Source organism: Penicillium hordei, assembly GCF_028827395.1.
Source record: "Penicillium hordei strain IBT 12815 chromosome Unknown utg000002l_segment0_segment0, whole genome shotgun sequence".
In the NCBI taxonomy this organism is placed as follows: Eukaryota; Fungi; Ascomycota; class Eurotiomycetes; order Eurotiales; family Aspergillaceae; genus Penicillium; species Penicillium hordei.
Window position 1 is genome coordinate 3,645,887 of NW_026623143.1, and position 15,733 is coordinate 3,661,619.

The 15,733-nt window shown below is 47.2% G+C and overlaps 7 protein-coding genes across 7 annotated transcripts; 4 read left to right on the forward strand and 3 right to left on the reverse strand.

Annotated features, from left to right (window-relative positions):
- Window positions 1-824: 824 nt before the first annotated feature.
- N7537_004699 (Zn(II)2Cys6 transcription factor domain-containing protein) lies at window positions 825-2,385 on the reverse strand (the record flags this gene model as incomplete). Its single annotated transcript, XM_056895756.1, has 4 exons — window positions 825-1,508; window positions 1,565-1,708; window positions 1,777-2,265; window positions 2,293-2,385. 4 exons carry the CDS (start codon window positions 2,383-2,385, stop codon window positions 825-827), a joined length of 1,410 nt encoding a protein of 469 aa, XP_056755504.1.
- Window positions 2,386-2,980: 595 nt separating this feature from the next.
- On the forward strand, window positions 2,981-3,999 carry N7537_004700 (uncharacterized protein; the record flags this gene model as incomplete). Its single annotated transcript, XM_056895757.1, has 2 exons — window positions 2,981-3,013; window positions 3,070-3,999. The coding sequence occupies 2 exons, from the start codon at window positions 2,981-2,983 to the stop codon at window positions 3,997-3,999; spliced, it is 963 nt and encodes a 320-aa protein (XP_056755505.1).
- A 1,157-nt stretch (window positions 4,000-5,156) lies between these two features.
- On the forward strand, window positions 5,157-5,687 carry N7537_004701 (uncharacterized protein; the record flags this gene model as incomplete). The annotated part of the gene is made up of 1 exon (XM_056895758.1): window positions 5,157-5,687. One exon carries the CDS (start codon window positions 5,157-5,159, stop codon window positions 5,685-5,687), a length of 531 nt encoding a protein of 176 aa, XP_056755506.1.
- Window positions 5,688-6,834: 1,147 nt separating this feature from the next.
- Window positions 6,835-8,219, forward strand: N7537_004702 (nitronate monooxygenase; the record flags this gene model as incomplete). Its single annotated transcript, XM_056895759.1, has 4 exons — window positions 6,835-6,847; window positions 6,966-7,227; window positions 7,302-7,803; window positions 7,863-8,219. 4 exons carry the CDS (start codon window positions 6,835-6,837, stop codon window positions 8,151-8,153), a joined length of 1,068 nt encoding a protein of 355 aa, XP_056755507.1. The 3' UTR covers window positions 8,154-8,219.
- A 3,509-nt stretch (window positions 8,220-11,728) lies between these two features.
- Window positions 11,729-13,658, forward strand: N7537_004703 (putative PB1 domain protein; the record flags this gene model as incomplete). Its single annotated transcript, XM_056895760.1, has 5 exons — window positions 11,729-11,766; window positions 11,825-11,974; window positions 12,042-12,377; window positions 12,427-13,569; window positions 13,629-13,658. The coding sequence occupies exons 1-5, from the start codon at window positions 11,752-11,754 to the stop codon at window positions 13,656-13,658; spliced, it is 1,674 nt and encodes a 557-aa protein (XP_056755508.1). The 5' UTR covers window positions 11,729-11,751.
- Window positions 13,659-13,982: 324 nt separating this feature from the next.
- Window positions 13,983-14,345, reverse strand: N7537_004704 (uncharacterized protein; the record flags this gene model as incomplete). Its single annotated transcript, XM_056895761.1, has 1 exon — window positions 13,983-14,345. The coding sequence occupies one exon, from the start codon at window positions 14,343-14,345 to the stop codon at window positions 13,983-13,985; it is 363 nt and encodes a 120-aa protein (XP_056755509.1).
- A 684-nt stretch (window positions 14,346-15,029) lies between these two features.
- N7537_004705 (uncharacterized protein) lies at window positions 15,030-15,530 on the reverse strand (the record flags this gene model as incomplete). The annotated part of the gene is made up of 1 exon (XM_056895762.1): window positions 15,030-15,530. One exon carries the CDS (start codon window positions 15,528-15,530, stop codon window positions 15,030-15,032), a length of 501 nt encoding a protein of 166 aa, XP_056755510.1.
- Between the last annotated feature and the right edge of the window lie 203 nt (window positions 15,531-15,733).

Genomic DNA, 15,733 nt, shown 5'->3' on the forward strand with positions numbered 1-15,733 from the left:
AACCCACGTTCATGTAGCTAAATCCATCACCCGCACCCATCACGACAACCAGTCCTGGGAACCGGGGCCAAAAAAGGCTATAACAGCTTTTATTGCCGCTTCGAAAGTATTTCGGGGAGCCAGCTATAAACAAATTCTCATAGACAAGGCAGGGTCATGGGCAGCACTTCCATATAAATCTGTTGGTCTAGGGACGAACCTGTCATTTCTGGAGTTCTTACAAACTAGGCTATCTACAGACCCATCAAAAGGCGATAGATGCAAATCAGCCAAAACCCTGATTAATAGGCAGTGGTGTTTGTTAGACTATGCAATTCGTCCTCTCGAGCACCAGCATGAGATACAAATACTATCCCTCTCGCTTGTAGTGTGATGGCCAATACATCTTGACTATTCACCAATCCTTCCTGAGCCTCCACACTCAGGTAATCTTCTCCGCTCGTTCATGTTAGGCACATAATACTGGCCACTACCACTGTAGTCAACACACGAATTCTCACATGTAGTAGTGGAAGCCCCACCACACGGGACAGAAGTTCTTCTCTCCCAACCTATTCCATCACAATTTATACACTCCCTTCGGGCTTCTGGTTCTAGAGACACTAGCATTTTGGGTGCTTTAAGGATGCTGCAGTAACTATTGTGTTAGCTGCACCAAAACTTAGCATGTCAGGTCACTTCTTGTCAAACGAAATCTGTAAAAGACGAATGGCTCGAGGAAAATTGCATTTCAATCGTTGTTGACTTTTGTTTCATCGGCTGGGCTCTAACACCGATACGGTTTGATACGGAAAAGCATGAAATAATTCATTATTAAAATTCGCCTAGTAAAGATTCTGCATCACGATGCCCTTGGTAAAATCGAACCTTTCTCCTAGGACTTCATATGCTGGAAATGACCAGTCTTGAATGAGGGAATCTCTATCTGTGAGTTCCGACAGAGATTGCAATAGGGTGGTCGTGAAGAAAAGGGATGACGATATTGGGAGGGAGGTAGCAGGCATTTGTTCCGAGTTGAACATGAAAGGCAGACTCATGTAGATCTCCTGTAATAGTAGCGAAATGGTGGAGTATGACTGGCCATGTTGTAATTTGAAAGGTAACATTGAGGGTGACAGGATGTTGAAATTGTCAATGATCATCCTGTTTGCTAGAATGCGGGCTAGGCGATAGTAGTTCCACATTCGAGCATTCCAAACGTCTTGATAAATGTATTGTGGCCCTTTAGAAAGCTTGTGATAACTCCATGACGCAGGAAGTGAAGTTCCCCAGTTTTGGAGGGCTTGATCGGTTTTTATGGCCAGTACAACTAGCTGACTGGGTAAGAAAAGGCACCGGTTCGCCAATCCACGAATATTCACCAAGGTGCCCATGATAGCAAAGAGTCTCATTGCGGATAACAAAGGATCCTCATTGTCTTGTGAAGTATTCGATGCTGCTCCAAAGCGGCCTGGTAATTCTAGTAAGAAATGTGGAACCGTTTTTCCACTGATAAGACACGCAAGTGCCTTGAAAGTATGAGTAATTAGTAAGTTCTTTGCTCTCTAATGGCATACCAACGTACTGTAGTGTAGCAGATCTCTATAATTTCCTTCACTGGTGAGGCTGGTAAACCATTGGCAGAACATAAATAGCCTAAGAATGCAGCAGCGCCGTGGACATGCTTTTGCCAGGCATGTGGCGAGGAGTGGTTATCGCATGTTATCATCTGAAATATCAACCATCTGTCAGTCCAATAGCCTGAATTTGAATTAGCAGGATATCAGAGCACAGAACCTCGAAGATGGACAACATAAAACTTCCAGCGATAGATTGTTCAATTCCAGAGTCCCGGTCGCCAATGATTGCTTTAGTAAGGACCCTTATCGCAAAGTTGTATTTTCTTCGCGCCAAATCCATCATGTCAGGATCTTTGTGGACAACAGCAAGTGCAGCGAGACCAACTGAGGTAAGGCTGGTAGTGGCGGAAGATGGGTCCTCTGCAACGGAATCCATCCAGTGCCTACACCTATCCCCCAAGATTGCAAAGTTGTCCCAAAATACTTTCTGTGCAAGTTCTTCGATATTGAAAGTGGGTTCTACAGCGACTAGGCTCCAACAAGTGGGATGCTTGTTAGTTTTGGTCACCCTGCTACTTGAAGCATGCAACTTTTGAATCGTTGACTTAGTCTGATCTCGAAAAAGTAGATCTGACTGAGACCTATAACCAGTGCAGCTTAGACCGGCTCGAGCGCACTGGCTACATCTTGGCCGGAGAAGATTGCACTATCGAGAGAGATTAGTGGAGCGCACAAGGCTGGGGAATTTTTGTGGAAGTGAGAAGCCAACCTTGATTCTCCTAGATCTGCAGTTCCCACAAGCCGGGCTAGCTCTGGTAGATGCCATGATGGTGGCAAAGTGACGTATCCGAAATAATCCAGTCAAAGAACGATGCAATGGGCGCAGCACTACCGCTTGGGCACCAAACCTTCTCTTGGCTGTTGACAGAACACCCCGTGGCTATCTTTGCGACTGCCGAGATGACTACCGAGACAGTACTCCGTAGAGATATGGTCAGATATATTGTGAATCTTGGGTTGTCCAAGGTGATTCAGGCGAAGGTGGAGTAAGCCTTCAGCAAACGGCCCCTCATTGGTCTGAATGGCAGCGCTAATCCACGACTGGCTTTCCCAAACTGGAATAGCGCGAATATCGATGCTATACCACGACTGACTTGTCTAATTGGGAATAGAGCTGACGGTGTGATCAGATTATTTACTATGTTATGAATGAGTTACCTGTAGATACCGTCGATAATCATATGGAATACCATACATGCCGTCTTTCTAACTATAAAAGGAGGAGAGACTGACTTGTCTTCTTTATTGTCATCTCATTTTGAACTTACATATTTCTCTTTCGATTCACAATAGTTCCTCACCTTCTTCTTCGGTATATTACTCTATATACACTTCGCTTTCGAACATCACTTCCATCTAACATGGAACCTATCCGGAACGTCGCGCTCTTGGGGGTTAGTTTACTGGAAATAAAATGGTTACGTTTGTTATACTGATATGTGGTCAACAGAAAGGATGGCTGGGATCCGCAATCTTGGAGCAGCTTGTGAATGCTGGCTTCCAAGTCACGGTGCTGAGTCGCACGGCTCGCTCTGTAGATGAAACCCCTTCTAGCACGAAGACCGAGCAAGTCGATTATTCGTCTATCGACAGTCTTGTAGCCGCTCTCCAGGGTCAGGATGCTGTGGTGTCTACCGTCGGTTCATCCGGTATTAGCGCGCAGAAGACGGTTATCGATGCCAGCATTCAGGCTGGCGTGCGACGCTTCATCCCTTCCGATTTTGGGGCGCTTACGACCAGACCTGGAGCAGAGTCACTTCCGCTTAACGCGGTATGGATTGACATCCAGAATTATCTCAAAGAAAAGGCGCTGGACGGACAGATCGAGTACACTCTTTTTGCTGTTGGGCCCTTCCTGGAATTTGTCATGTCGATGCCATTTTTGACCGACCTGCAGACTCAGACTGCTCCAGTTTATGACAATGGTGCGCATACTTTCAGCTCCACTAGTGTGTCAAGTGTCGGGAAAGCCGTTGCTGGGGCTCTGAAGAATGCCGAAGCAACCAAAAACCGCTTGGTAAGCGTTCACGACATTGTCCTGACTCAAAACAAAGTTTTGAACCTGGCAAAGAAGTACTCGGGGTCTGATGTCAGATGGATCGAAGATCCATTGGATGCAGCAGCTGAGCTTGAGACAATTCTCGAAAACACCAAGCAGAGCGACCTGGACCTCTTCAAAACACTTGCGCTGTTGAAAGCTGCACTCCTGGGTGGCAAATTCGAGGCCGAGTTCAAGACTTTGGATAATGAGCTTGTTGGGGTGCGCCTTCTTTCTGATGATGAATTTGAGAAGATCTTTGCCACGGCTTTTCAGCCAGGCCAAATGGTTGCGCAGGAGAATCTTCAGGCAAACATTGAAGGGATTCAAGGCGAGACTTAATAAGCGATTAAAAGGATGTTCCACATGCTGTTACATAGTGTGTTTCCTGTGATCGAGTTCCATTGAAGAACAGGGGCAAAGGAATGATAATTTGATTTTTCAGATTTCTTTCGAATTTTTTCATTTAGCACAGCCTAGCGAATACCCCTGGTTCAGATTGAATTTAGCCCTACGAGGGGAAAACCAAGAAAGGTAGGAAAGGCGAGAAAATTAGACTCGAACATATTATCCGACATGCCCGAAATTGACCGAAGGAGGCAAACTACTCCGCAACTGCTTACTCCTTTGGTATTATTGAACAAGACTCAGCGAGAAACTCGGCGAGAAACAAGCCCTGGCTAATCATTTTAACGCTCACTGTTAAAATGTTAGCCCCACAGAATACTGTGGCAAACAGTGTGGCTGAGTCGGTGGATGATAAGAACCGACTTGGAGCCTTGAATGGTTATCATCAGCCGGCTGCATTGGTTGAGGATTTCTATAGGTGAAAGTAGTATGTCCGGATAAAAGGTTGCCACATGAGACTGACGTAGAATTCGAGTCTGTCAAAGTGCCGGGCAGCTGCGGATCCAGGTGGACAATCTTGGAAGATGCCATGAAGAACTGATGTAAGGTATCCATTCTTTTTCCTCTCAGATGTGCTTCGGAGGGGTAACAAAGTGTTCTATTTGGCGAACCGAACTCGTTGAATGATTGGATCGATCTGAAGTTTAAGAATCGAAATTCTGGAAACCGCGAGTTCCACTCGCAAAGCCGATGACGAAGTGTTCGAGATGACGAAGCCGTTCGAGACCGTTTGTGGAAATCTCAACCGCATGTTCTGATTGGCTGGCTGATCTCGGAAGCCAACCTTATTGATTGAACCCACATCTATAATTGTAGTCTATCCACATCCTTCGCATCTTTTTGGTCCTCTTGCAAAGTTTCATCCTCATCCGGATGACTCCACCGAGCACAATAAAAGGATGGACATCCGCAGATATGGCTTCCTTTTTCTTTCCTTCTTCAAACACATTCTCTGATCTTCAAGTCACTCTTTTTCTTGAAGACATTCATTCATTCGAGGTTAATCCTCCATTACTGTCACTTTAGTGTCTCTGTAAACCAGGTGAACTATTCTTTACCACTTTCACTCACTCAATTTACAATCTTCCATCATGACTTTCAACGTCTTCCTTACCGGCCTTCTCGCTGCCACCGCTGCTGCCCTCCCCCACTCCGCTCGATCCGGAGAATCCGGTGCCGTTGAGACCCGCGATTCTGGCAGCGGCAGTCTTCAGATCGTCAACAACATGGACACCGACGTCTACCTGTGGACCACCTCATCCGATTCTGGGTCCATGAAGACCCTCAGCACCGGAGGTGACTACAGCGAGAACTGGGTCACCAACTCCAACGGTGGTGGTATCTCCATCAAGATGTCGACCAGCCAGAGCGAGGATAGCGTTCTTCAGTTCGAATACACCCAGGACGGCGAGACCCTTTACTGGGACATGTCCTCCATCGATCTCGACTCGACTTCCGAGTTTGTCAAGTCGGGCTTCACCGTTGTCCCCAGTGACTCGAGCTGCAAGACCGTCTCTTGTGCCGCTGGCGATGCGGACTGCAAGGATGCTTATCAGCTCCCAGATGATGTGAACACCTACTCCTGCTCCCTGGACGCTGGTTTCACTCTGACTCTGGGATAAATTCTCGCGTCTTTTCTTTTCTTGAAACCGGCAGGACCGATGGATTTTTGTTTTTTTTTTTTTTTTTTTTATGATTGCAGAATATTACTGCCTCCTTGGGTTTGATGAACCAACCCTTGGATATGTATATAAACTTCTGCAGAAGTCGATGTTTACAGTTTAGCAGTGAGCTTATCAAGTATCACTAGCACCATACAAGAATGAGAATGTGTTAAATGAGAAAATATCCCGACCATCTAGGCGCAGGTATAATTTGATGTTCGTCTGATTCGCCTTGCATGCGTGGGCTGGTTTTTTGCTATTGTAATTAACATACCCGGGCTTTATATCGGTCTCCGTAAATTGGGAATTCAGATGAAACAACATCACGGGGACTTTTAAAGTGAGTTGCGTTGAAACTCTGGTTCAAGCATATATTACATAGAACCTTGCTTCTCTACAGGACTGATCGCTTCTCTCCTTCTCTCTCCTTCTCTCCAGCGGTAGATAGGTGAATCCATTGTTTTTCTCCCCTTCCGCTCCACCATTGGTTGTCGACCGACACAAGCAAACTATGGTCGCATGTTCTTCCATCTTTTCGTTTCTTGTAAATATTGTGTTCCTGAAACCCCACTATGTGGAATGTAGCTGCCAAGGGTTACCTTTTGACCCTAAGGAGCAGTAGATCTGACAGCCTTTTGCTAGAAAAATTGTAAAGGGCCATCCAACCCATTCATTAAGTCCAAGATGGATGCAAATCCTAGCATTCCTTGCTGTGTTACACATGGGCTATTTATCCGATTTGATGACTTTGTCGACGATGTGCTGTCACCATAGATGGTTGTACGAACATCGACGTTGCTTTATGGCAAGAGTTAGGGCCTATTCGGGTGACAGGACATCCGAGGCCACGAGGGGTGTGTAGGGAGCCATCGCGCGGAATCTGCGTTCTAGGGTAGACACGTGAAAGTTCCTGCCTCAGGTGTCAAACTCGATCCCCGCTGCGGTAACGTCGTGACTAATCTCTCGGTCAAATCGTGTGGACCGAGGCTCATCGCGAGTCTGTGAACCACCGAGGTTGTTTTGCTTTATAGGTTGGCTGCAACCCCATCCCTCCTCTTCCCCAGGTTTTCTTTTTTTCATTACCTTCACTCCACATACCTTCATAATGGCGTCTCCTCGTAAGTGTCTTCCAAGGTTATACTTTACTCTGCCCATTATTTTCATGTGATCTCCTGCGGAGGGCTCCACATAGGCACATGGCCACAATATCCGATGTTAACCATGACCACTAAATAGAACAAATCCGTACCCCGATCACTGATCTGCTCAAGATCAACCACCCCGTCCTGCTGGCAGGCATGAACGTGGCTGCGGGGCCCAAGCTGGCCGCCGCTGTCACCAACGCCGGTGGTCTCGGTGTCATCGGTGGCGTTGGCTATACCCCCGAGATGCTCCGTGAGCAAGTCGCCGAGCTCAAGAGCTACCTGAACGACAAGAACGCTCCCTTCGGTGTCGACCTTCTCCTTCCCCAGGTTGGCGGCAGTGCCCGCAAGACCAAGTAAGAACCTTCGATCACTGAGGTACTTTTTCCGTTGTTGGCACATGCTAATCGCGTTATGTTTCGGCAAATAGCTACGACTACACCAAGGGCAAGCTCGGCGAGCTCGTTGATATTATCATCCAGGAAAAGGCTAGCCTTTTCGTCTCTGCTGTCGGTGTTCCCCCCAAGGCTGTTGTCGATAAGCTCCACAGTGCCGGCATCCTCTGCATGAACATGATCGGCCACCCTAAGCATGTCCAAAAGGCCCTTGATGTTGGCGTTGATATTATCTGCGCCCAGGGTGGTGAGGGCGGTGGTCACACCGGTGATGTCCCCACCACCGTCCTCATCCCCACCGTTGCTAAGTTGGTCGAGGGCAAGAAGAGCCCTCTGACTGGCCAGCCCGTGCAGGTCATCGCGGCCGGTGGTCTTTTCAACGGTAACTCAGTTGCTGCTGCCCTTATGCTCGGCGCCTCCGCTGTCTGGATCGGTACCCGCTTCATCCTGTCTGATGAGGCTGGAGCCCCCACCGCTCACCAAGAGGCTGTTCGCACTTCCAACTTCGAGGATAACATTCGTACTATTATCTTCACTGTATGTATTTCCTGGCTATCCTATTATCAAGATGGTCAGCTTGCTAACAAAGGGTATAGGGTCGTCCCCTCCGTGTTCGCAAGAACCCTTACATTGTCAACTGGGAGGAGAACCGTCACGAAGAGATCAAGCAACTCACCTCCAAGGGTATCATCCCCGTCGAGCACGATATGGAGAACTTGCCCGATGATGTCGATGACGACACTTTGGACAATGCCCGTCCCTACTTGATGGGTAAGGTTGCCGCCGTTGTAAATGAGAAGAAGTCTGCCAAGGCTATCGTTGATGAGCTCGTCGGAGATGCCGCTGTTCTGCTCCAAAAGGGCAACAAGATGGTTGCTAAGCTGTAAATAAAGTATTCCCTATATGTTTCAGTTTCTATAGTCATCTTCAGCGTTGAATAATCAAAGCTCGGCTGAGAATATTGCCGGCCGAATTTTGGAACTTACCTATATTTTGCTCGGTGTACCTGAATTTTAGTCGATGTCTAATTTAGTTAGCGCTGCGTAATCCCGTCTCAAGGACGCTACGGAGTTATCCCTGCTTTTCGAAAACCTTCCTTGATCCAAAAAAAGCTCTTAAGCGCCGGGGTGGGGTACTCGACCACCAACCACTACTCCGGAGTCCACATGGAGATTATGGACATAATCTCTGTTACCGGCATTAGCTAGTCATTTTCTGATATAAATAGATTGTCTATCCTTGTTTTCCTCATCAAAGTTGACATTGCTTCCCGTGTCCACATGTGCTCGCCTTTTTTGCTCAATTAATAACATATAAAGATAACCTTGGAAACAAAGATATCCACTCTGTAAAGGCTTGGTATAGCTCATGCTACTCGAAATGTATATCAAAACTCAACTCAATCTCGCCGCTAAAGAGATAGGCGTGAAGGCTGATGGAAGTAAACGAAATACCCATATAGACGGACGTTGAGTGATATCCCTGCAGGAATATATGCAACTATTTCCTTCTTTCTCGCACGGACTGTGACGAGAGATATGATACAATTCTGCTGACAGACCATGCGCGATAGATGGGAATTCCTAGAAACCGAGGCATTCGTGCTAGAGCGACGACTTCGGCAAACAGCCAAGATACTGCACGCCACCTTTATTGAGTTTCCAATGGGCACACAAGGTCACTAGACGGCCACTATCATACCTCTAGGCAGACTGAAGTTCGGGCACTTACTTGTAATCTAAGTAGAAACCCCACACATAGATACTGATATCATTGTTGTTTGCAGGGTTATCTCGGGCTTCCCAATCCTTTGCAGTCTGAACACGCAAATAGAATTGCAAGGCAAGGTACAGTCATGCATAATGCAAATGGCTCAACGTGCAAGTGGGGCTGGGTGGGTCTGACAGCCCTACCTATATACATGGATAGGTAGAGGGTGTCTGCGTGTTTGCGAGCATATCAGGCTAAGCTCCGGGCATTAGGCTTGACCGACTATGGAGTTCACCGGGTCAATCAAAGGATCTAACTTCTTGCTTTATGCATTAATACGACAATTACGTGGGCGATCAACTAGAAGTCGACTGCACGGTCACTGGCATCAAGCCAATAGTATCGTAGACCAATTATCGAAGGCCTGGTGGCGGAGAGTCCACCTAATTATAGAGACCATCTACCTAACAATTAGATACAACACAGGAGGTACTTATGCAGCACAAATCACATTCAAGGCAGTCGACAGCTTCCGGTTGGAACTGATCTACAAGCGTAGGGAAAAGAAAGCGGAGATTGCAGTTGCTAAATATAAAAGTCAGTGCATGGTAGTGGACCACTGAGCAAAAGAGTCCTTGATGGCCAATGATTATTTATATGGCGCTTTGGGCGGCATTCACCAGGTCATATCACAGAACGACCATCCGTGACTTGGGGCCTCTTGGCTTTTTCAACTCACCGTGTCCCTTTGTGTGTATTTTTGTATACCTAGACCCATGCCAAGCACCCCATTCAGCCTGAAAACTTATACCTGTGGAGTGCTCTATGCTCTCACATGATGGGATGTTTCCTGTGTGTATTGCAGATGTGCCGTCTTGCAGGCCCCGCATGGCGGCGGACTCCGGAGAGATTCTGGCCTATAATTCAGGCTTATAACGGGCCTAGAATGTGCTGATCCCTTTCGCTATAGGATTGAGGTCCGAAGGTCGAAAGATGCTTTAACATTACCAGTCTTCTGGTGGACTCGAAACGCACTGCGATATCAATAACTTGTCCTGCGATTGAGCAAGCTCTGTGCCGGCCTGAAAGCCTTTATGGAGATTAACAAATGAACAACACCTAGATTGTCACATTTGACCCTTCGACCAATATGTCTATTTTTGTACTGTGCTGTCTGTATGCGCTGAAGAATGGTCTCTTGTCAACAGTTCATCCGTGGATATCAATATCGGTGGGCGGATCGGGCCGGGCCCATAATGACCCATGAGAAGTGAACACTTAGACAACCTCTAGCTGGCATAGCCTGTGACCGCAGGTAAATTGTATGGATGTGCATCGGCATCAATTGTGGCACAATTTCTTACTGTTGGGGTGTTGATGTGGACCGACTGGTGTATTTGGGTCATCGGCCGTTAGCCGAATGCACCACCGACTGCCACTTGGCAAGAGGACAATGACAAACCTAACACACGTCATGTCCAGTCCAAGATACCAAGTCATCCACTTCAATCAGACATGAGGGATAACAGAAAGTTTGCGTAACACCTCAAAACGAACCATGGAACACCGGTCAAATCTCGAGGGTGAGCACTAAAACGAAAAGGGAAAGGTCATGGAGTGTATATATATATAGGCTTGTGGAGAAAGCCTAGGACGATGTCTGTAGGACGATGTACGTCGCAACAATTTATCTGGAGAAATCCTACTTCCTTTTCAGGAATCGGTAAATAAAGCACTGCAAGCGCCGTGGCGGGGAATGACTTGAGTGACAGGGGGGCCGAGGACCAATGAATGGTGAATTCTCCCATGCGATAGACCAGATTCAACTTCCAAGAGAAAGTCCCCGCACTGTCCAGACGCGATCCTATGTGATGGGTCACCATTCAATTATCAATTATAGAATTCCAAAGTCAAAAAGAGGACATCAAAGCTCATGGAATATGCCACGACCATATACTATCGAAAATCTGCCCACTCACAGGCTCGGCAGTACGAAACCGCTTCTGTGAGATCCTATTGACCAAGACGTGCATAAATTCCTGCAGCAAAGCGGGTTATTTTTGTCCCATCACTCGGTCAAAGTAGCCTTTTCCAGTACTTACCTCTTTCTCCCCCTGCCCCTCCATGCAGCCCCTCTGCAGGTTCTCTGAGATTTGGGCTTTTTGTTTTCTTTTTTTGATTTGTTTTCGATTTATTTTTCTCGTCAATTTCATCTTTTCTTTTTTGGGGCTTTCTTTCTTCCCCTTATTCCTTATCCCCTAATCCCTAATCCCGTTAACCCTACAATCCTTCTGTCCAAGTTGCTGGGTCCCCCCTCATCTCCACTCTCCAACCGTCAGGTTAAACCAATTACTTCCTCAAATTCTGATATCACCGATTCTGGGATTATACCTAAGTCTATAAATAACATTTCCTGGTATCCGGGCCTTTTCACCTCCATCTCGGGATATCACATTACGGTACGGAGGATTGGACTTCAACCCGCCAACCCGCCTCTCTCCCCGCTCGTTCCGCCCCATCAGGTGCTTCTTGGCCCCTTTATCAACCCTAAGGTTTTTTTCGTCACACCGACTGAGTTCTTGGCCATCCATTGGCGATTATATTTTACTTGCGGTTTCCCGGCTTTGCGCTGGTGAGCCCACAAGCTGGCGGACACTTACGGAAATATTACCGTGCCCTAGAGAGTTGGATGGAAAGTACCTACAACGTCTTTCCCCAATCCATGTCATCTAGGCACAGGAGACTCGGACAAATACATTACCAGGTTCCGGGACAATGTCGCTCAAACAAGTAAGTGTATATGTTGTGATATCGGAACATTAAACACACTGACATCGCGGTCGAATAGGAAATCGAAACATGGGTGCAGGCCCTTGATGCCTATGACAATCAAGAATTCGAAGAGTCCTTGCGATGCTTCGATCAGATTGCCGACACGTCAAAGATTTTGTTCAACTGCGGAGTGATCTATGCAACGATAGGCGAACATCATAAAGCAGTAAGTCAATTCATGGGAAGTTTTTTTCTTTTTTCTTTTTTTTTACAGCTCATTGATTTCGCTGCAGGTAGAATGCTATCAACGTGCTGTCGGCCTAGACCGGTATCTGGCAATCGCGTACTTTCAGCAAGGTGTATCTAATTTCTTGATCGGCGACTTCGAAGAAGCATTGGCCAACTTTAATGACACTTTGCTGTATCTACGAGGGAATACTTCTATCGACTATGAACAGTTGGGTCTCCGATTCCGCCTCTTTTCATGCGAAGTCCTGTTCAATCGCGGTCTCTGCTATGTCTACCTCCGTCAAATGAACCCAGGCATCCAGGACCTCGAGTATGCAGCCAAGGAAAAGGTTACTCCAGACCACGATGTGATTGACGATGCTATCCGGGAAAATGCTGATGTATGTGGATTTTACTAATCCGCTGCGAGACAAGCTAATTTAAATACAGGGCTATACCGTCTTCTCAATCCCAGTGGGCGTTCTCTATCGTCCCAACGCAGCCAAAGTCAAGAATCTCAAAACAAAAGACTACCTAGGCAAGGCTCGCCTAGTTGCCGCATCGGACCGCAACCAATCATCAGACCACCAATGGAATCCAATGGTAATTGACAAAGAAGCCCTCCGCGGCCGTGAGGGAGTCTCCTTCGCCGCATCCAACCTAGTCCGCCAAAACCTCAGCAGCCGTACTCGTCAACAATCCGAACCACCCCTAAACCGCAACGTATTCCCCCCAACACCACCACCAGACGACCGATCCGTCAGCACAGCCTCGAGATCAGGATCAGGATCCGGACACCACCGAACATCATCTCTCCGAGACGTCCGCCCACCCCGTCTAGACCTAGATCGCGCAGGTGCCAGCCTAGACTGCCGACGACCCTGTCCACAAGAACAAACAGCCACCGAGAAACCACGGATAGGAACGACGCGAACAGCCTCAGAGCCGCGCGGACCATCCTTGCGACAAAATAACATGCGCGGATACCAGGAAAGCAGTCGAAGCAGCTTAACCCGCGAACAAGTCAGCCACCGCAGAAACCTCAGCGACTCAAGCACAACCTACGCACGGGAACCAGGCTACGGACATACAGACCAGTACGATCCATACTCAAGCCAGCGCAATCTAGCAAACACAGGCTGGGGTCGTGGATCCCGCCACCAACCACCGCAATACATCGACGAAGAGGAAGAATATGGCAGCGACACATGCGATGCATCGACCCTCAACGACGGTGCTTTCGAGCTCGTCGCCGCTCAAGCTGGTCCGAGTCAGTCACCCCAACAACGTCGCACTTGTTCTCCGGTGCGATACTCCCGCCATGCGAATCCAAGAAGACCGGAGATTCAGAAATTTAGAGTTAAAGTACACGCCCCTGATGATACTAGGTATATCATGATTGGGCCGAAGATTGAGTTTGGGGAATTTGAGAACCGCATTCGTGAGAAGTTCGGGTTCAAATGTCCTCTGAAGATGAAGGTGCAGGATGATGGGGACATGATTACTATGGTAGACCAGGAAGATTTGGATTTGCTGGTTAGTTCGGCGTTGGAGGTTGCTAAGCGGGAGAGAAGTGAGATGGGGAAGATCGAGGTGAGTCTATCTGTCCTTTATGACTTTTTTGAGAATCGCATTTTCTGACGGTTGCTTAGATATGGGTGGAAGAACGCTCTATGATTTGATGCACGATTGGATTTTCTTCTCTGTTGATATTAGCATGGTTTTTTTCTTTTTCTTTGTCTATACCCTGTTTTGCATATTTAGCATGAAAATACGACGTGTGTATGAGGAATACTAATGTGATTCTCTTTGGATCTCGGTTTACACTTAGGTTTTGGTGAACATAGTAGGTAGGCTTGTGGACCACCTAAATCAGGAAGAAGCTTCGCTTGGGAAAACATACGATCGGAGATGTTGAGAAGTCTGTTGCCGAGATTAAATAGGGATCCACTAATACTCATTTCCCCTGGTAATAACGAGAAGAAGCATGGTTGATTCTTATATTGCTAGTCCATGTACAATAGCGTGGTTCGCTTAGCAGAACATGTATTAAGTGAATGTCTCCGTTGCTTCCGCATATCCTGCTCGTTTTCCAACAGTATCCTCTGCACACAGCGACTTCCGCTAGGATTATGCTTCACCCGGTCGTCGTTGAGGATGTTCGTGAGTGTTGCCTTGACTTGGTGGTGGTGGTCGCGGATTTGGTCATATGTAGCATCGGTGGCATTGCCAAAGCTTGGCACTAGCGGGTCTTTTTGGCAAGGCATGGGATATGAAGTGATCGACCGTGTGATGGATGGGGTTGAATTTAGGGTGGGCAGCTCAGTAGATGTTGCTGCTGGACGCTTGATTTGAGGTGGACGCGCCATCTTGGATGTGCGTATGATGGAAGCTGTAATTGTTGGATTTGATAAATTTTGGAAAAAAGCGCAGATGAAGTTACTTTTAAGCAAGAAATATATCTGATACAATAGAGGCAAACTATCAAGCCGTGTCGCTAAGGTGACGTCTGACCGGCATATCTGAAACCTGCCTGATTCCTTGTCTGCCATCAAACGATACGTTTAATGTTAGAGGTATAGACACATGGACATATGTTTCCGCCAATTACAAGGTGATTTATGCTTAGTCTTTGTTTAGAATTCCAGATTCTTGTAGAAAAACGTACTTATGACCTATCAAGTGTAGTATGTCATGCTAGTCCCTAGCCTGCAGGGTTGTCGCCACCCTTGCAGACCTGGGGATGACAACTACAAGAATGGTCATATCAGACTCCAGTTTTATGGTTATTACAAGTGGCAGCAGGCTCAACAGCCAATGAGTGGGCGCGAAAATGGAAGCAAAAGACCGAATTGCAAATATATATAATTGATGATTGATTGATCCCTGGTCTGGTCATCCTTTATGATGTCCTGTCAATATCCCCAAGGCCCCATAATCAACGAAGTAAATAAGTTGATACATGTCGATGTGTTCGATTTGTTTCAATTCAGACATGCTTGATGCGTGGGCTAGATGTCCATAACAAAGCCATCCCGTGTCTCTCCAGTCTCCTATTCAGTATCGGTCTCCCAGTTCTTTGTCTTTCCAGTCTCTCTCTTCTCGGTCTCAAATTCGGCTGTGCCTCCAATCCAGAGGCCATTAACACTACTTCCCCATGTCCTAAACCTCAAATTAATCTCACGATGACGGTCCTCGCCCAAACGCTGCCTAATCTTAAGCATCTGGTTAGGGTCATAGACCACACCATTTACCAACACCCCACAAGCTAAAGCAGTCGCAGTCTCCTCCCAATCCCTCACATTTTCAGGGACCTGCCTCAGTTCGTACTCGTACGGTTTGTGATCGTCGATGGCATACAGACACACACCATTGCTTTTGACCCAGCCTAGCCGTGTGGGGAAGACGAACCTGCTCATGTGGCTGTAGCTCGAGGCAACCCCTCGCACTTCTTCGTCGGACATGCGCCTGTCGCTTAGGATATCTGAAAGCGTACCATCACCCTCTGGGCCTCCAGGACAGACTCGCAAAAGATGGACTTGACCTTCCTCCATTGTAGATGGACGTGATGGACGCGATGTAGGTCATGTAGTGTATTGGTTAGACAGATAGGTTATTTCTGTGTAGATGTAATACCACTTGAGAATTGATGAGTTGCATGACGCAAAACAAGAGAAACAAATACTAAAGCAATTTAAATAACTGGTGAGTGACATTCCGCATCCCATCTCTGCTCCAAGTACTCCGTACCCCAGGA